Raw genomic sequence first — 20,794 nt, 5'->3', positions numbered from 1 at the left:
TGAAAGTAACATCAGGTGGAGCATTTAGCATATTGGCTGTCATAAATCAAAGTATTGATTTATGAAACAATGGATCTAGATTCTACCTGGATAATTGGATTTATGTATTTTGGGTAACAGGTAGAATCAAGCAGTATGGGGATGGGAAACAATGAGGTAGGAGGCTATGGGAGAAAGATGATAGGAGGCTATGGGAGAGAGATGACCAGAAATGATGAGGTTAGAGATAGTATTTGATGTTCTTGGGTGGGCTCCTGTTGAAGGGGTATGTAGGAGGAGGTGTCTGAGAGCTGTAGTCTAGCCTTGGCAAGGTAGAGGTCAATGTGCCAACCACAACAGCACCACCCTTGACTGTGGGTTTGATGGTGAGGCTGGGATTATTGCGGGAGAGTAGAGGGTAGAACGTTCAGAGGAGGTGACATTGGAGAATCCTGGCTGTGGAAATGAGCACAGAGGTGGAGATGAGAATAAGGGAGGGGAAAAGGTGAAGTGGCATCTGTCTCTATGCCCACTTCCACAGCCAGAATTCTCCACCCCCCAATCAAAACCCCTTCTCCCACTTTAAGCCTCCTTTCTCCTCTTGGACACCTCGTCCTGGCCAGCGTCCCACTCTGGATCTTTTTATTTCCAATTGCCACCAACACATCAACTGTCTCAACTTTTGCGCTCCCCTCTCTTATTCTAATCGACACAGGCCTAAGAGCCTGATCCAATTTTGTAAATCTGCAATTATTTTTTCCTCTCTGCACAGATGATTCCTGACCTGCTAAGCATTTTCAGTTTTATTGTCGGTTTTATTTCAATTGAGAAGGTCCATTTTCCAAAATCATTTTTTAATTTTGTTTTCTTTACAGCTGAACTCAAAGAAACTATTCTTCCGACTTCTGTAAATCTGTTAACGGCTTTGGGTGAAGCTTCTGCACTTATTCCATTGAAGCACCTGTTAAATCACAATCTGCCAGCTAAATTCATTGCTGGTCAGAAGACCAATTTACCTGATAAACTTCAGTCAGCTATGAACACGTTGGCTCCATTGCTTCTATCCAAGGCGAGGACTGTGCAAATCACAGCTTATCAAGTGTTATACAAGTAAGAAAATTAACAAGATTAAATACAGGAATTGTGAAAGATTTTCATTTTATTGCATGCAATGAAATGGGGCAGACTGTGTATCCTTTGCTATTGAAATCAGTAAAGTGAAAATCAGGTGGTTTCTATAGAGATTACTTCAAAATTATGGATGGCACAGTTAGCACAGTTGTTAGCGCAACACTGTTACAGTGCCAGCGACCCAGGTTCCAATCTGGTGTTGTCTGTAAGGAGTTTGTAAGTTTCCCTGTATCTGCATGGGTTTCCTCCAGTTTGCTCCCACTGTTCAAAACATACTGGGTATGTCGATCATTTGGGTGTAATTGGACGGCATGGGCTGATTGGCCAAAAAGGCCTGTATGTCTAAAATTCTTTCTTCTTTGGCTTGGCTTCGCGGACGAAGATTTATGGAGGGGGTAAAAAGTCCACGTCAGCTGCAGGCTCGTTTGTGGCTGACCAGTCCGATGCGGGACAGGCAGACACGGTTGCAGCGGCTGCAGGGGAAAATTGGTGGGTTGGGGTTGGGTGTTGGGTTTTTCCTCCTTTGCCTTTTGTCAGTGAGGTGGGCTCTGCGGTCTTCTTCAAAGGAGGTTGCTGCCCGCCGAACTGTGAGGTGCCAAGATGCACGGTTTGAGGCGATATCAGCCCACTGGCGGTGGTCAATGTGTCTAAAATTATAAATAAATAAATAGGCAGAAGTACAACAAAGTGCTGAAAATGATCAATTACTTCTATATAGTTTTAATGGCGAGTTTTAATTTCAATACTGCATTCAAAGGATTTACTGCAAAAATGCAACCATGTACCTATTGGCATAAATTTGAATGTATTTTCAGTTTGCTAGTGAAATTGAAATGGTATGTTTAGAGGCATTAAGAGTTCTTTTAACTTATAGAATCTCAATATAAGATTTTTTTTCTCCTTGTCTACTGTTTCATGATCAAATAATCTACCATTCTATTCCAGACTCATTGCTGGATGATCTCAAGAGTGCTACAGAACGACACTTTGTTTTTTTTCCATCGCGTTAGGATCAGTCTTTCATTGTTCCATGTCTAGAAAATCCAGAAAAGATTAGCAATTCTTTGTGGGAAGTTGGTTGTCAAGATTCCAAATCTTGCACTTCCAATAACATCCAATATTTAGTAATCAACTCAGATTCCATTTTACTGTATGCTACTTCATTGTAAAAGGGTATTTTAATGTTTTATGTAACAGTGATATTGTGGCTTTTAGACTAAACGGGAGCCTGGCCAGGACTTTAAATTGCTGGCTTTTTGAAGGACACACACTTATACCCTTCATGTTATTGTGCAAATGTATGTACACACATCCCTGGCCTCATTGGATTACTGGCTGGGGATGTGGAGTTACCATTGCCCCTGTTTGCCTTTCACCTCTGTGCGTGTTCATGAAATTAATGAGGTGAATTCACTGATCATTTTTGAGCTAAAAGTTTGTGCTTTCAGCAATACTGTCAGAAAGATAGTAGAAGCACAACCAAGGATTGACCAAAATGTAACAGTTAAATGTTTCTTAAAGGCAAAGTTCTTCAGATTTTACATATTTTCAAATTCTGTGTTTTCATTTAAAATGGTTGTAGACTGTTCCATCTACAATTTGCACTGCAGTCACTCTCCTAGCCTACTCAGGTGACACCTCTCAAAATGAAAGCAAGGGCAGAAGGATGTTCTCTTGACCTCCTGGGAGAAAAAAAGGTGGGGCTGTTGGAGCAGCTGCAATGGCAGGGCTGGACCCAGGGAAAGCGGGCAGTGGAGACATAACGTTCCTCTGCAGGGTTCTACTGCCCAGTCCAATGACCTGTTAAATAAGCCAGCGTGTTTTATTTTAAAATTTTGTGATTGTGGGATCTGGGCCCAAGATGGCAATGCCTATGCTGGCAGCGGCCTCAAGGGATTGCAGACTCCCAGGAAGCAAAGGACTGATGCAGGGCACCAGAACTGGGAGATGACCATATAGGACAGTGACCACGGCAGCGGACCAGTGAAAGGGCTGGCTCTATGGCTGACTTTAGGTGAGGAACCCATGCGGACTGTGGGCTGTTGGTGATTTGCAGTAAAAAGACTCTCACCAGGCTGTGTACTGAAGGGGTACCAGGTATCGGAACCGGGATGCAACGGGGCTCTCAAGGGCCCTCAGGTGCTGAAGGCATCGGAGATTTGGAACTGGAACTTGGGTGCCAATTGTTTGGACTGAAATCTGTGTGGCTGCAGAGGCTATAGGAGTGATGGAGGCAAATCCATGGACACAATGACTCTGAAGGGACACTCTTTTGCTTCCCTCTCTCTGACTATAAAGGGCGGCGGGCAATTTTTGCTGATGGCAAATCTTTGTCAGCTTAACAACAGACTAAATGCTATTTTGTGTAATATTACATCTGTTTTATTACATGACAATGAAATACTATTGAAAATGGAAACACTGTTATCTACAAATTTCCACTTCAATAGGACACACTCAGGCTTGGAAATATTACATTCCTCCTTACTTGTTGCTCTGTCCAAATTCTGGGATGCTCTCTCCAGCAACACCATGAAAAAACCTTCTCTGGAAAAAATGTGGTGATTCAAGAAGGTGGTCCTGAAAATGAATTGTAAAACAAATGTGGTTCAGTGAGATAGAATGAAGCATTGATTTTACTCACTCTCCCACTTTTACGGATTAACTCAATGTCAGCCTTAAAGCTCAAAATATAAATAATCAGACGGTGTAAAGGGGTGGGCTTTTTAAAAATATTTATGTGTAGCCACAATTAGTACCTTTTGGATACTGTGTTAAACTGAGTTCCTGTCTGGAAGCTCAGGTAGACTCAGAAAATCTGACAAAAAAACCTGCTGAGTGTGATGGCCATATTGGTTTTGTATTTACATGCAGAGAGTAAAAGAAAAGACATAATTGAAAGCATTTTGCATTTCAAGTTATCGCAAAAAAAATTGTTTCAAAACTCAGCACATGTACAGCATTGAACTACGTACAATAAATTAATTACAGGGATGCTAGATCAAAATTACTGTCTGCCCTTCTGCACAACCAATAGCTACAAATTGTAAGTGAGGAAATAGGCCCTTATCAACCATCATTATTTTCAATCTACTTTTATCTGCTGAGATCATCTCTGTCAGCCACATTAATAATTCATCTTGGTTCATCACTGGGACTGTGTGGGATTCTGCCCTACCACTCCTTGTGCTAAGATGCCACCGATGTGGATAATAATTAATTTAAGGAATGAACTGTGTTACATTTTGAAAAATAAAAGTCATTTTTAAACAAAACTTGGCCATTTAAAAATATTTGCATTGTTATGGTTCTAAATCCACCATTTTCAATTCCAAACCCAAGATGATGCTTGTCCTTGAACTGTAAATTAACGATGCATTTTAGTAGTAGTCTCCCTAATCATAAGTAACATTTTTGACCAATTTGTATCTGATTATTGTATTTCAGGTTAATGCCAGAGCTGCCTGCTTTTGATAATGAGCATCTGAAATCATATGATGACAATGAAAGTGATGAAGAGCCTTGTTTGTAAGTAATGATCTAAAAAAAACCTTTTTTTAGTTTTTTTTAACCTCAAAATCTTTCATTGTTCTGAATTCTTCAGATAAACAATGAAACAACTTGAACTTCTGTTACAGCAGACTATCAGATAGTTCCATCTTACCATATAGCTTTTAAATTGCTTCATATTTTACTCATAATTCACTATGTTTTAATCTGCAATGCATTGGAACTTCCCTAGAAGTACATTTGTTTCTTCGCTCAGAATTTTACATTCCCTTCAATTTTATCTCGGTTGTCTATTATCGAGTAGTTACTTTGTTAGTGTGAAGTACAGCATAGTAAAACTTGCAAAGTAACAGAATGTTTTGGATTTTATATTGTAATATTAAGCATAATATTTTGGATTTACTAATTTGGGATGTTTTACAAAGGCATAAACTGCTCATGAGTTTGATTTCAAATATTAGTTAAAAATAATGAAATTGAATGTGTAAATAAAATTAATATATGACAATCATATATTAAAGCTTAATTCTCTCATGGAAGTTTTTAAAACCAGGATTAATACAGAATTTGTCATCAATATGATCAATGACAGATGTATGACAAGTTTATAGTATCCTTCATTTTACATCATCATTTTGAGCATTTCCTTTCTTGCCCTTCAGATCACCACCTGCAGCACTTATGTCAGTAATTCGTGCTCAAGAGAAAGTTTTGGAGAATATGTTCAGTAACATTCCAGTTGGAGAATACACAGATATTGAGCCACAGAGTGAAGCTTACTATTGCATTCTAGGGTACTTGCTTGCATGGAAACTGCTTCTCATATTTTTCAAGGCATCACCATCTGAGGTACATATGTGGATTGGAATGACTGAATGCAAGTTATGCTTATTGTGTTATTATAAATCATACAATTGTTTCCCTTTGTTGTTGCAAAACACGAACAAAACAGATAGGAACACAGTAGGCCATCAGGCCTGTTGAACCGGCTTTGTAATTAATGAGATTATGGTTGATCTGGCAGTGGACTCAGCTGCACTTGTCCACCTTTATTCTATAGCCCTTAATTTCCCTACCATGTAAAAAAAAGAGTATGAGGTTGCCTCTCCTGCTTCCTTGGTCAGAGAATTTTACAGGTTTACAACTCTCTGAGAAAAACAGTTCCTCATCATCTCCATCCTCAATTTACTCCCACAAATCTTGATCCTATGACCCCAGGCATTTAACCCTGCAACCACACCAAGTGCCCTGACACTTCCTCCCTCACCATCATTCTGGGCCTCAAAACAGTCCTTCATCTATGAATATGACACGGTGATTTATTGCATCTAGTGTGGCCTCCTGTGCATCAAGGAGACTGGATGCAGATGAGGCGATCACTTCATTAAGCACCTTTTCTTCATCTGCCGCAACAGCTGGGATCTTCTGGTGGCAAATCATTTACTTTCACTTTCCATTCCCATGTTTACATCTCAGACCATGGTTTACTTTACTGCCAAATTGAAGTCACGCACACATTAGAGCAGTGGTTCTCAACCTTTTTCTCTCTACTCACTTACCACTTTAAATATTCCCCATGCCATTGATGCTCTGTGATTAGTAAGGGATAACATGGTATGTGGGTGGAAAGAAAAAGTTGAAACCACTGTTTTACCCAATGAACTCATTATGTGCACGGTTTCAGAACTCCAAAGGAAGTGGGCCAATGACAATTTTTCTCAAGCAAAATATTTCAGTAAGAGTTGGGTCTAGAACAGTGATTCTCAACCTTCCCTTCCCACTCACATACTACCTTAAGCAATCCCTTACTAATCACAGCACTGATGGCATAGAGATTACTTAAAGAGATTACTTAAAAGAAAAAGATTGAGAACCATTGCATTAGAGAAACAACACCTTGTTTTCCATCTTGGCAGTCTCCAATCAAATGATAACAACATTGACATCCAATGTCTGGTAACCTCCCTGTTGCTTTCCCTGATCTCTTTAGCCCCATTCCTCGTATTTCCTCTTTCTCCTCCCCACCCTCTCGACCTGCCCACTACCCACACATTCATTCGTCTAGCTCCCTCTTTCCATGATCTTTTGTCTTCTCTTATCAGAGTGCATCATCCTTAGCCCAAAATGTTGACTATTTATTGTCTTCCATTGATGCTGCCTGTAACACTAAGTTCCTCCAGCTTTGTGCATTGGCTTGTTTTCCAGCTTTGCAGCCTCTCTAGTACCCTGAACAGTTGCAGCAGAATCTCGCTGCTCTTAAATTCCCTCTACCAATAAAGGCTGATGTTCCATTTGCTGCCTTGATTACCTGTTGCACCTGCATATATTTCCATAATTTGTTGGGCTTTTTGCTACAATATTGAAGTGAAATTCACACCTTACTTTGAATGCCTTTGGAAATTTAGTAAGTGGTGTCTTGAATTCATCCAAATATTATTGTATTTTCACATTAAATTATTGAAACAATCAAAAGCTTCCTGTCAGTGAAAATAAAATACTTGGGAGAACATGATTTGTATTTGCATAAGGCAAGACCATGAAAGTATGTAAATCCATTTTCTTATATTTTCTAGTTACGGGCCATTTATGCACCATATCTTCGTGATAGTAAATGCTTACACAAATTAATACAAAATTTGTTCAGACTTATGCCGGAAAATCCAACTCTTCCTGGACAGATGACTGATTCTGCCAGCAAAGTGAATCGGACCCTATTCACTGAGAAGCATGCCATTCTTCTCCAAGGTACTAGATAAAATGAAGAGAGAAGAAATTGAAGTCGTGTAGCTGTGTGCTACTTGAAAGAAAGATGCACACACATGAGTGCAGTCAGATTAAGCTCTGTGTTTTATTGGGGGCTCAGGCCCGGTATTTATACCTCTCGTGTTCATGCCATTTCCCTCTTTTTACTGATGCAATGACCCGCAATAACAAACGAGGGTTTCCCTGCGCACGGGTACCATCTTCCATGACAATCCCTTCTTCCTCGAGTGCTGTCCCTGTCTGTTGGCTGTGCAGCTGGGCTCGCACCACTTAGTGGTCACTGGCCTTTAAGCTCCCCTTGGCGTTCGTCTGTCGGTTTGCTTGCTAGGGCCAGTGCCACTGCCGGGAGCACTGGGCCGCCACAGTCATTTAATTAACACCAACCTTGAATCAAGGAAACACAGATTATTTTATGATTTCCCCCCCCCCCCCCCCCCACAAATAGAAAATTATTTGTCCCCAGCTATTTCACTAACTGAGCCACAAATTGTTAACTATGAATACATATTTTTGAAGATATGGAACAACTGGTGGGGAAGATATAAAATATACACAAAATGAGATGCATTCGTTTTCATTAAAATTAGACATTTTTTAATCAGTTGCAACTTTTGTTTGCATGGCATTATTTAAATTGGGGATTTAATTTTCCCAGTGAATAAATGGAATCATGGCTACTTTGATATTCAACTTTTGGACAGCTCTAATAAATGGAAATAATAATGTGAGAATGTTCTTGTCTTCCTGCTAGAAACAAAAACCTTGCATCCAGAGATTTCCAAGTTGGCTTGTGCAGTATACTATAGTGCATTGGAAGACTTACCAGCCACAGTTCGACTTTGGTGGAATAATCAAGACAAGCGTGTGTCCAGTACAGTGGATAAATACACCAGCAAATATATCAGCAACATACTTTCCTCACAGGAAATTGCAACTGTGCAAACCAGTACACAGATATTCAAGAGCATGGTGGTTAGTGATCACTTTGGATGTACCCATAATTTTGTTGTTGTGCATGTCAGAATCAGGATTTATTGTCATGAACAAGTCGTAAAATTTGTGTTTTGCAGCAGCATCTTCGTGCAAACATGTATATGATAACCATCTTACGACATGACTATATAAACAAAATAATAACAATAATAATAGAGCACAAAAAGTAAGGCAGTGTCTTTGGTTTATTGATTATTCAGGAATCTGATGGCAGCAGAGAAGAATCTGTCCTTATGCCGCTGAATGCTCATCTTTAGGCTCCTGTACCTTTTCCCCGATGGGCTGGGTTGTGGGGGTCTTTGAGGATAGAGAGTGCTGTTTTTTTTTTAAGGCACCACCTCATGTAGATCTCCTCAATGGAGTGAAGTCTGGTGCCTGTGATTTTGCAGGATAAGTTAACAACCCTCTTGGATATATTCTTGTTCTGAGAGTTGGTGGCTCCATATCCAGCAGTGATGCAACCAACCAGTACACCTGTAGAAGTTTACGAGAGTCTTTGGTGACATATCGAACCTCTTCAGACACCTTACAAAGTATAGCTGCTGGCGAGCCTTCTTTGTGATGGCATCGACGTGGAGGCTCCAGGACAGATCCTTGGAGATGTTGACACCCAGGAATACTTGAGGTTCTTGACCATCTCCACTACTGAGCCCTCGCTGAGGACTGGGTCATATTCCCCTGACCTCCTCCTAAAGTCCACAATCATCTCCTTGGTTTTGCTGATGTTGAGCACAATTTACACCATTCAACAAGCTGATCTATCTCCCTCCTGAACACTTCCTCATTGCCGTTTGTGATTCGGCTGGCAACTGTGGTGTCATGAGCAAACTTGTAGATAGCATTGGAATTGTGCCTGGCCTCACAGTCATGAGTGTATAACGAGTACAGCAGTCTTTATTTTTTTGCTTTTCCTTGCTGTAATGTGCATTCCCTATACTAATATTGAATACCCCTCCATCCAGAAGGCCAGAACCTGCTTCCTGCAGTGTTAATTACATTTAATTGCATAGAAAAAAAATTCTTGAACTCAAATGGCAGAATTGTTCCAAATGATGCCTCATACATTTTAATTTGAAATATATGAAGATTGTTAAGGTAAATTACAGATACATAATCGTTTATCCAAAACCCTTGGGACAAGACACTTTTCGGAATTCAGAATTTTTCAGATAATAGAATAATAGAAACAGCAGTACGTTAAGTAATTGGGCTGATTTCAGATTTGCGCAAAACAAAGACATACCCAAGTGGGGGGGGGGGGGGGGGGGGGGGGTGTGGTCACTTATTTCAGTCATATATGGTGGTCGTTCCCACACCATAGTCTTCAGTAAGATGCTGCAGATACTCCGCGATCAAGCTTCTGCAATATCTCTTCTTTCTATTGTAAGGTAAAACATCATGAGATGGGAATGTACAGGGCTGTAACAAGATGTGAATGCATCCTTGTACTTACAAGATAAGAGAGACATTGATGGATTGAGAGGCAGGAAGCTAGCAGGGAAAGGATAGCAACAGTTTTAGTCATTGGACAAGTAATGATATGATGATGTTCTAAGCACATATCCAAGGGTATAAAAAATCACCATTTTGCTGATAACGGCAGAATGCATTCTCCGACTAACCTGGTTGGTCGCAAGTGTTACAATCCGGTAATAAAGAACAAAGAACCCTGATTTCGACTCAGCCTGGTGTTTGTCTCACTCATTCATGAACAAAGCAGACCTAACACTATGCAATCGATAATGACAGACACTTCCTTTTTTGCTGGGACTCTGAAGACCGTGAAAAAGTTAAGAAGAGCTGCAAAAACTGTGATTAGCAGAGGCAGCACTGAGACATGGCGCTGGATGGAGATGGGTTGCGTTCAGTTATGTTTGGTGCCAAAGGCAAGCTTTGGTGTGCAGATGATATCCATGGAAAAAAATGTTCAATTTTTGGAAGTTTCAGTCTATTATTTATTGACAGATTTTGAATTCTCAATAGATTTATTCCCTTTAGTTACAACAGGCAACATCTTATACTGAACAATTAACAGTAACCATGACAAATTGCAGATTTCAATTATAATGAGTATTTCCCCAGCTCTTTTGTTTTAAACTTTATTTATTCGTTTGAAAAAACAAATAATATATGACATATGCAGCAAATAATCATGAACGTTTTTTTATATATAGAAAAAAAGAAAAGAACCCCCCCCTTCAGCCAACTCTCCTAAGGAGAGCCATAAAAAAAGAAAAAAGAAAATTAAAGAAAAAGTTAAATATACATATTGAAATCTAGTCAATATAAATTGAAATGTAAATATTCCGAGTTACTTTGGCTTGGCTTCGCGGACGAAGATTTATGGAGGGGGTAAAAAGTCCACGTCAGCTGCAGGCTCGTTTGTGGCTGACCAGTCCGATGCGGGACAGGCAGACACGATTGCAGCGGTTGCAAGGGAAAATCGGTTGGTTGGGGTTGGGTGTTGGGTTTTTCCTCCTTTGCCTTTTGTCAGTGAGGTGGGCTCTGCGGTCTTCTTCAAAGGAGGCTGCTGCCCGCCAAACTGTGAGGCGCCTCACAGTTTCGAGTATGACAGCCACTTATTAATAAAAAAATTATAATTATCATGCGAAACATATGTAATTTTTTCCATTATTATGCCATCTATTAATATCAATCATATTTGTATCTTTCCATGTACTAGCAATACATTTTTTCGCTACGGATAAAGCTAAATATACAAAAGCAACCTGAAACTTATCTAATCCCAAGCCTTTCAGAGGTTGCAAACTACCCAATAAAAATACTGTTGGATCTAAAACTATTTTAATCTTATACAGGTATTCTAAAAACGATTGAATTTTCTTCCCCAGCTCTTTCAGGCATACTCAGTAATCAATCAGAGATACAGGGACCTTGAGTCTTTAATTCCTTCTGAATAGTTTTGTGTCACAATTTGCATTAATCATTATTAAATAGACCCCAAAACATGACCGGAAAGAGGAAAGTCACAGCTAACAGTATGAAAAATGGTATTGAATAGAAAGTGGTATATCTCCCATTTAAGACCATTGTAGCTCATCATGTTGCTTGAGCAAAATCTACTTTGGACAACTTGCAGCAATAGCAATGACATCAAGTTTTGCACTAATGAAGTGTTGTAGCGATTTATTTCAGCTTCCTTTTCGTTTACACCTAAAACTTGATGCAATCAATATTTGTATAAACTGCTCTGGTAGTATGCATATTAGATGTTGATATTTTCTCTCTCACATCATAGTCTGGCTTTCTATCAGAATGCTGTTCCACGGTGCACCAAATATCAGAACAACAAAGCAAATATTGTGAGGGGTTACCATAATCACTTTGCCATCATCAGATCTTTTGCTCTTTTAATTGTTTTAAGCTGGCATTCCATAGATACCTGCTCAGTTGTCAGGAGTACCAAGTTTCAGAACTCTCAAGTTGACAAATCTGGAAGAATTCTCTCTCAATTCTCCATCTAGCATTGCCATCCATAATGTAGCAAAACAATAATGGAAATTGTTTTCTTGACTTAAGCACTGAACTTATTTTCCAGATAGACCTCTGTGTGTATATGAAATGTGTACAAGTTTGATATTGCACATTCAGATGCAAGTTGCTAATATTGTTCCTTTCCCTTTAGGTGAAAGCTCGCCCTGTCGCCAGAGAAGTACTAGCTACCTATTCTGTAGATGACATATTTATAGAGCTTATTATTCAGTTACCAACAAACTATCCGCTTGGATCAATTACTGTTGAAAGTGGAAAACGAGTTGGTGTGGCTGCTCAACAGTGGCGTAACTGGATGATGCAACTAAATACATTTCTTAATCTTCAGGTACTATTGATAATTTGTTAAATGTGTGCTACCTAACAGTGTAACTTCACTACAAATTGAATTCATTCCTTTATATTTTGGAATTGTTTTCTTCAATGACCAACTTGTATCCTATTCAGGAGTAAGGTTTTTCTTCATGGCCCCGAGAAGTACACAAAGGGCAGCATTTCCTGCAGTTTATCTTTCATTCAACCTAGTTAGAAATTCATAAGATCCCAAAACATTACCTGAGCTTTGGTTTTAGGTCATCATACATCTGGTTTTTTTTAAACCCTGTAAAAACTTCAAAAATACCACAATCAGGAGATGTATGACCCACTATTTGGAGCATCTCAATTCCTCTATTCCCCCCCATCACAGAACTCTGCTCAAAGTTTATAGGTCCCTTCCCCTGTGAAGCAGTCAAGTTTTAGTTTCTTCCATATTTCTTTCCTACTGACTCGATTTTTAAAAATAATACAAAAATACTCATGTAATGAGGTGAAAAGAAAACAAGGCTTTTACTTAAATGTTCTGTGGCTCCCAGGACCCCTGTTGAAAATGGCATTCTAGATTATAGGGATGGATCAAGATAGCCCAATCATTCTGGCTGAAATTGTTACTAATGTCTCTGCCCCTCCAGATCTTGGGGGTACAGAAATCTAGTTCAGATGGAACTGAACCATAGGCATGAACCAATGGTGGAGTCAGGAAGGCTAGGGGTAAACCTTTTCTTTCTGTCAAAGCTAAAATTGTTCTTGACAGTTAAGTAAAATAAACATGTTAAAGTTTAAATTAATAAAGCATTTAACATGCTCAGAAATGGTTTAAACCATGAATCTAAAGCAACTAAATTAAAAAATAGCAAAGCTTTTTGGTTAATATTTTCAGGTTAATCACCATTCATCAAAGTTTGTAGTAAGAAAAAAGTGAGTCTTAAGTTGCAGGGAGTGACAGGTGAGAAAACAGCAATTGTCTGTAATAGGTGCACACAAAAATTTTCAACGTGACAATGCTTTTGGTGCCATCTAATTAATAAATGAATAATAATAGTGGAGCCATTATTTTTTCAGTGACAGACATATGTACAGCACAATAACAGGCCATTTCGACCCACGAGTCCATGCTGCTCATTTTACACCCCATTAACCTACATCCTGGTACATTTTGAACAGTGTGAGAAAACAGGAACCCCTGTAGAAAACCTCTGAAGACACGTGGAGAACATACAAACTCCTTACAGGCAGCATGGCATTCGAACCCCGGTCCAGTCCTGATAGCTGTTGCTGTAAAGGTGTTGTGCTCACCGCTACACCAACCGTCCTTCAGTGATGTGAAATGTCATCATTAGACTATCATCCCTTTTATTACTCCAAACAAACTATTCCAATTGTTGGAAATCTGAAATATAAACAGAAAATACTGGAAAACTTTAGCATATCTGTTAACGTTTCAGGTAAATGACCAGTTCTTATGCAGGTTATTAGTCCACAGATGTTACTAACATTCTGAATATTTCTGGTGTTTTCAGCAATTAATTTCATTTTTTTAACCTGAATTAATAGGAGGTTGACTGCTATGTGTACTAATTAAAATGATGTATGCACCAGTACAGTTGGCTTTTACAGTTTTATAATTTATCTTGTACATATATGTATGTCAGTCAGAATAGTAATTATTTTGCTCACTGTTATTTTATATTTGCTATATTTGTGTCAAGTTATTTAAAATCATGAATATTACTGGAATTGGTTCATTTTATTTTGTGTAATTCTGTATGCAGAATGGCAGTATCATGGAAGGTCTTGCATTGTGGAAAAGCAATGTTGATAAACGGTTTGAAGGAATTGAAGAATGCATGATCTGTTTTTCGGTAATTCATGGTTCTAACTATTCACTTCCAAGGAAAGCCTGTAGAATCTGCAAGAAAAAATTCCACTCAGCGTGCCTGGTAAGCAATTTAAACAAGTAATAACATTTCTAAGATGGCCAAATAATTTTAGTAATTATTTATAATTAAATCTGTTTTAACATCAGGGCATTAAATCACAAACAACTCCTTAAGAATTTCTGATCACTCTAATAAGAGAATAGCACCTTTTGCCAAGTACAGTAAAATCCCCATTATCAAGCACCTATAAGGATCACGGATGTGCAAATTTTCTGGTTAACTGAGACTCACTCTTATAAGGCCTAACTAATACACAGTTTAAGACAAAAGACAGTGTAAAATGTAAAGTAATTTGAAAAAATGTATTGTCATCTTTAATTATGGAAAGTTTACTTTAATCAGGTAATTCCCAGAACTTACAAAATTTAAATTCAAACCCCAGTTGCTGGTGGCGAGTGTTGTGCTAGCTGCTACACTAACTGTGCCACCTCCCATCATATTGACAACCCGATCCACCTCCATGCTAGTGTCCTGGTCAGGCCCTCAGCATACCTTCCTTTATATTCGAACTCCATTCACTGATGCTGTAACAACGTTGCACTAGCCACGACGCTAACTGTGCTGTCATCATTATTAAACCCCCGCCCCAAGTTTTATAATAAAGCCTTACTAATAAAGACAAGGACTCTTACCAGGCAGATATGGGGAGAATCTTAGGGAGAGTTGCCCCAGCGATGAGCAGCATCAGCCTGGGTCCGCCATTTTATTCGAACAAGTGGGGCATGACCATGCACTCTGCTAGCTGAATGTTAATTCCCATCTTCACCAAGGGTATGTGTCTTACTTGGAGAACATTTACTGTTACAATTTTAAACTTTTATTTAAAACTTTATTTATTCATTTCAATTTTTATTTTGCCAGTTGTTTGAGTGCCAGATAATAGGAATTTTACTGTACTTGGTAATTATAATGATAATACATAACCATATTAATAAGGAAACTATCTGTAATAAATGATTGTTAAATGCCAACAAGATTTTTATCTTTTTACTGCATTCACTGATGCTTATTGTGTAGGGATCAGTTGGATTACAAACACTATTTACTCCAACATATGCTGATATAGTATTTTTTACTTTTTTTATATAAATTCAATCTCATGAGGCAAAGGTCTTGGTATTTCTTCTATCCCTTTGCTTCCATAACTTCTTGAGAGGTGAAGAGCAATCAGAATAACACTCTAATACTCTATCCAGTTTAGCATTTAGCTCACCTGGTGGTGTATCTCGCTCTCTTTAAACTCATTGGGGCCCTATTTCCAGTGCTCCCTATAAACTCATCAGGGCACAATTTCCCACACTCTCTTCACTTGGCTCTGTAATTAGAGGTTGAAAGCCTAGATTATCAAGGTTGAATTGGTCACGCCACTCAAAAAAAAATCAATATTTTTTCATACAGTGGCCTCCATAATGTTTGGGACAAAGACACTTTATTTATTTGCCCCTGTGCTCCAGTTTTAAATTTGTAATCTAACAATTTACATGTAAATAAAGTGTACATTCCAGATTTTATTCAAGGTTATTTGTATATATTTTGGTTCGACCATGTAGAAATTACAACACTTTTTATACCTTCATTTCAGGGCACCATAATGTTTGGAACATTTGGCTTCACAGGTGTTTGTTAGTACTCAGGTATGTGTAATTGCTTCATTAGTATGGATATATGAGAGCTCGGCTTGCTTCTAAGCTTTTGATCACATTTGGAATCTGTAGTTGCCATTTTTTGTGCCAGCGAAAGTCAAATAAGCCATTAAGAAGCTGACAAACAAGAATAAAACAGTAAAAGACATCACCCAAATCTAAGGATTACCAAAATCAACAGTTTGGATCATTAAGAAGAGAGTGTAGTGGTGAGCTCAGTAATTGCAAACGGACTGATATTCCAAGACCTCCACTGCAGATGACAGAAAAATTCTCATCCCACTGAAGAAAAATCCCCAAATGTCTGTCCGCCAGATCAGAAACACTCTTCAGGGGAAAGTGTGGATGTGTCAGTGTCTACTGACCACAGAAGACTTCAGGACAAGAAATACAGAGTCTATACTGCAAGATGCAAATCACTTGTTAGCCACGGAAAGGATGACCACATTACAGTTTGCCAAGAAGTATTTAAAAGAGCCTGGCAAAATGCTAGAAAAGGGTCTTGTGAATAGATAAAGACTAAGGTTAACCTGTACAGAAGTGATGGCAAGAATAAGTGTAGAGGTGTAAAGTAACTGCCCAAGAAGCATACCACCTTTGCCATGGTACGCATCTTACATTGTAGCCTCTGTGTTTTTGTTCAAGTCTTCTGCAGACTTCAGAATGCTATTCTTTGACGTATCCTAACATGAAAAGTGTTTCTGATCTGTCGAATGTACATTTTGGGGATTTTAATTTCATTATGAAGAGAATTCTTCTGTCATCAGCAGTGGAGATCTTCCTTTGAAAACCAGTCCCTTTGCAATTACAGAGCTCACTGGTACACTCTTCCTTCTTAATGATGTTCCAAACTGTTGATTTTGGTAATTCCTAAGGTTTGGGCAATGTCTCTTACTGTTTTATTTTTCAGCCTGATAATGATTTTTTAGTCCTCCATTGGCACAATTCTGATACTCATTTTGAAAAATAGCAACTACAGACTTTAAAGGTGATCAAAAACTTAGAAGCAAGTCTAGCTCTCTTATGCCTGCAGCAATTAAACATACTTGAGTACCCACAAACAGCTGTGAAGCCAAATGTCCCAAACATTATGGTGTCTAAAATGAGAAGACTGTGTATAAAAAGTGCTGTAATTCCTACATGGTTAACCTTGAAAAAAATCTGGGAGTGTGCACTTTAATTACATGCGAATTGTTTGATTACAAATTTAAAATGGTGGAGCACAGGGACAAATAAAGAAACAAAGTGTCTTTGTCCCAAACATTATGGAGGGCACTGTAATGTAACCAATGTGAAAAACTCTCATCCTTACCTGACTCTGGCATCTGATATTTTATCACGAGACCTGTCAGTAAAAATATACATTTGTTGATTGATTCTGGAAGTTTGGTCATAATCCAAGTAGAAGCTAAAAGAGATCTTCCATTTATTCTTCAGGATGATTGAAATGAGAAAATATTGACCAAGATTTTTCTCATTGTATTTTCAAATGACCTTCAGAATTAAATTTAATGTTTGCCTTCCTACGCTACCAGTACTTATTCTTCTGTTTTGTTTTGTAATGCCTCTTTGTTGTAAGAACATTAAAAGGTGGGATGAGTCGGCCTTACATTCATTTGCTCCCTTTTTAAATTGGCTTGCAGTAATCAGTATTTCAGGTGGATTATACTCTTCTGATAAATACGAGGAGCAGAATAATTTCAGGACAGAAGACCTACCAAATTCATCTTTGAATTACACTTCTGCTTTTAAGGTTGAAATTCTCAGCCACCAAGATCTACCTGACTAAACAAACTAAAGCACAGATAAACAATCAAATACTTGCATATAATTTTCTTCTAAGTATCTAGTAAATAGCAGAACCTGGTAATCTTTAATATGTTTAATCATGACATGTCCCTGAAAATAAAGTAAAATAATTTATTCCAAACCTTTTTCAAGCTTCTACAAGCCTGAGACTACTTTCTGGATCTAGTGTTTATAATTATGCTTGAACTTCCCGTCATTCTTTTCCTGTCAATGTCTAACAAATTAAGGTGAAGAAGATGGTGTGTACTCACCAAGCAAAAATCTTGTTTTTAATTTTGAAAGAAGAGCAAGTGAATCAGGGCTTTTATATTTTCTTCCAATTTATGTTTACTAATTGTATATATTTTATGTTTACAGTATCGGTGGTTTACTTCCAGCAACAAATCAATGTGCCCACTATGCCGAGAGACATTTTTTTGAGGCACAGTGGTTTCTTTTCAGTTATTGTAATGGCCCACTGAACTTCAAGAGAATTGCAGTCATGAAGCAGAAGACATCACTGACTTTATGATAGTCAGAAAATGAAAGTTTTTAAAAAATATATATTCCAATCTGCCTCTGTCCAAAAGACATCAATAGTTTTCCCAATTAAATTTACTAATGAAATCGATGGTAGTATATTGTATAACTAAGTTTCTCCCACTTGTTTCATTCTGTTCCTCTCATTTGGGATCTGCATTCATGTCTGCAAAAGTGCTGCTGTTGATCGACTGCAGGAAATACAAGAAACTGAGCTTATTCCTCTAGTCTAGTGAGGCAATGCTAGATTTCTACACAGTAGTTGGTGATCAAACTTGCAAATTTTCACATAAAACATGGAATTTAAAATTACTGTAAATGTCCTTAAAATATAAAAGATTCTGTTCTGAAACTTGTTTATCATTAAAATCTTTTAAAAATATGCAGTACTATTACATGCAGTGTTTTGTTTTTTTTTGTTTTTTTTTTAATTTTTTATTTTTCACACCATAAATCACAATAGCCATGATACACACTTTTTCTTTTCCACACATTTACAGTGACTTTTTCTCCCTCCCCCCTCCCTCCTCCCAAGCCACCCCCCCATCCCCCCCCCCCTCTCATCCATTTTAGTTATACAATCTAGGTTGCATTAATTCAGTTAGACAATGTTGTCATTCAACAAAAATACACCAGAAATTCTACTGAGTCCATTTTTTTCTTCTCTTCTCCTTCCATCAACTTAGGTAATGTTTGTTCCCGGTAGGTTTTCGCTATTGTATTTAATGTAAGGCTCCCATACTTGTTCGAATATTTCAATATTATTTCTTAAACTATATGTTATTTTTTCTAATGGAATACATTTATTCATTTCTATATACCATTGTTGTATTTTCAAATTATCTTCCAATTTCCAGGTTGACATAATACATTTTTTTGCTACAGCTAGGGCTATCTTAACAAATCTTTTTTGTGCATCCTCCAAGTCAATTCCAAATTCTTTATTTTTTATGTTACTTAGGAGAAAGATCTCTGGATTCTTTGGTATATTGTTTTCTGTTATTTTATTTAATATCTGATTGAGATCATCCCAAAATTTTTCTACTCTCTCACATGTCCAGATTGCATGAATTGTTGTTCCCCTTTCTTTTTTACATCGAAAACATCTATCAGATACTGTTGGGTCCCATTTATTTAACTTTTGCAGTGTAATGTATAGTCTGTGTAACCAATTATATTGTATCATACGCAGCCTCGTATTTATTGTATTTCTCATCGTTCCAGAGCATAACTTCTCCCATGTTCTATTACATGCAGTGTTAATGAGTTACTCACACACCAGTGATTTTATTCTACATTTTTAAGTCTTTCCAAAAGTGTTCTTTCCAAGATAATGATGCCCATCAATCAACACTAGAAAACTGTTTTGACCTTTTCTTCCCCCTTCACAATAAATATTTAAAGTATAAAAAGGAATGTGCTTCATATCAAACTCACTACATGTAAGACACACATGTAAAAGTCTTTTAATTTGTGAGGTCATATGTTAAAATCCACTCTTTCCCAGTTCCTTTTAGAACCATTAGTGTTCCATCTAATAATATTGTTGTTGCATTTGTTAAGTTTTCAGATATTGGGAGCACAAGGTAACATTTTAGGGTTAGCCTTAATTTCAAGGACATTTGTGAAATTTTAATAGCAAAAGCTGGATCTGCATATCAATTTTCACACTATTTGACAATTACAAAGTATTTTGCATATAAGACATAGGATCAGAAATGGGCTATTCAGCCTATCGAGTCTGCCCTGCTAATTAATTATGAGCTGATCTATTTTCCCTCTCAGCCCCACTGCCTGGCCTTTTCCCCATAGCTTTTGATGCCCCAGCTAATCAAGAACTGATCAATCTCTGCCTTAAATACGCCCAACGACTTGGTATAAAAAAAAAACTACCGAATAATAAAACACCAGGAGAGGATGGATTCCCAATAGAATTCTATAAAACATTTAACGATTTATTAATTCCTCCCCTCCTGGAAGTAATCAATCAGATTGATAAAACACAAAGCTTACCAGATTCATGCAAAACAGCAATAATTACAGTAATACCAAAGACAGGGAAAGATCCACTTGCACCAGTGTCATATAGACCAATATCTTTACTTAACACAGATTATAAGATAATAGCTAAACTATTAGCAAACAGATTAGCCGACTATGTACCAAAAATAGTAAATCTAGACCAAACTGGATTTATTAAAAAAAGACGAACAACAGAGAATATTTGTAAATTTATTAACTTAATTCATGCAGTAGAAGGAAATAAAGCTCCAACAGTTGCGGTTGCTTTAGACGCAGAGAAGGCCTTTGACAGAGTAGAATGGAATTATTTATTCAAAGTACTACAAAAATTCAACTTACCAGAGAAATATATTAATTGGATAAAAGCATTATATAAGGGGCCATTGGCGAAAGTGACAGTAAATGGATATATATCAAAACAATTTAACTTAAGCAGATCAACAAGGCAGGGATGCCCACTATCGCCCTTATTGTTCACGTTAGCCATAGAACCACTAGCAGAACTGATAAGAACAGAAAATAAAATAAAAGGGATAAAAATAAAAGACAAGGAATATAAAATCAGTTTATTTGCAGATGATGTTATAGTATACTTAGCAGAACCAGAAATATCAATAAAAGAATTACATAAGAAATTGAAGGAATATGGAGAAG

General features: G+C 37.7%; 1 protein-coding gene across 2 annotated transcripts in view; it reads left to right on the top strand.

The window, feature by feature from the left end:
- The window catches only part of ltn1 (listerin E3 ubiquitin protein ligase 1), a 117,538-nt gene extending 99,038 nt beyond the window's left edge, over positions 1 to 18,500 (top strand). For both annotated transcript variants that reach the window (XM_069890026.1, XM_069890027.1), the window contains exons 23-30: positions 855 to 1,089; positions 4,558 to 4,638; positions 5,283 to 5,469; positions 7,194 to 7,365; positions 8,135 to 8,355; positions 12,023 to 12,217; positions 13,980 to 14,147; positions 17,957 to 18,500. In XM_069890026.1, the coding sequence (XP_069746127.1) occupies positions 855 to 1,089; positions 4,558 to 4,638; positions 5,283 to 5,469; positions 7,194 to 7,365; positions 8,135 to 8,355; positions 12,023 to 12,217; positions 13,980 to 14,147; positions 17,957 to 18,019 (1,322 nt within the window). In that variant the 3' untranslated portion in view covers positions 18,020 to 18,500. The remainder of the gene's footprint in view (positions 1 to 854; positions 1,090 to 4,557; positions 4,639 to 5,282; positions 5,470 to 7,193; positions 7,366 to 8,134; positions 8,356 to 12,022; positions 12,218 to 13,979; positions 14,148 to 17,956) is intronic.
- Positions 18,501 to 20,794: the final 2,294 nt, after the last annotated feature.

Source organism: Narcine bancroftii, chromosome 7 (genome assembly GCF_036971445.1).
Source record: "Narcine bancroftii isolate sNarBan1 chromosome 7, sNarBan1.hap1, whole genome shotgun sequence".
Classification (NCBI taxonomy): Eukaryota; Metazoa; Chordata; class Chondrichthyes; order Torpediniformes; family Narcinidae; genus Narcine; species Narcine bancroftii.
This window is presented reverse-complemented; position numbering and strand designations above follow the sequence as displayed.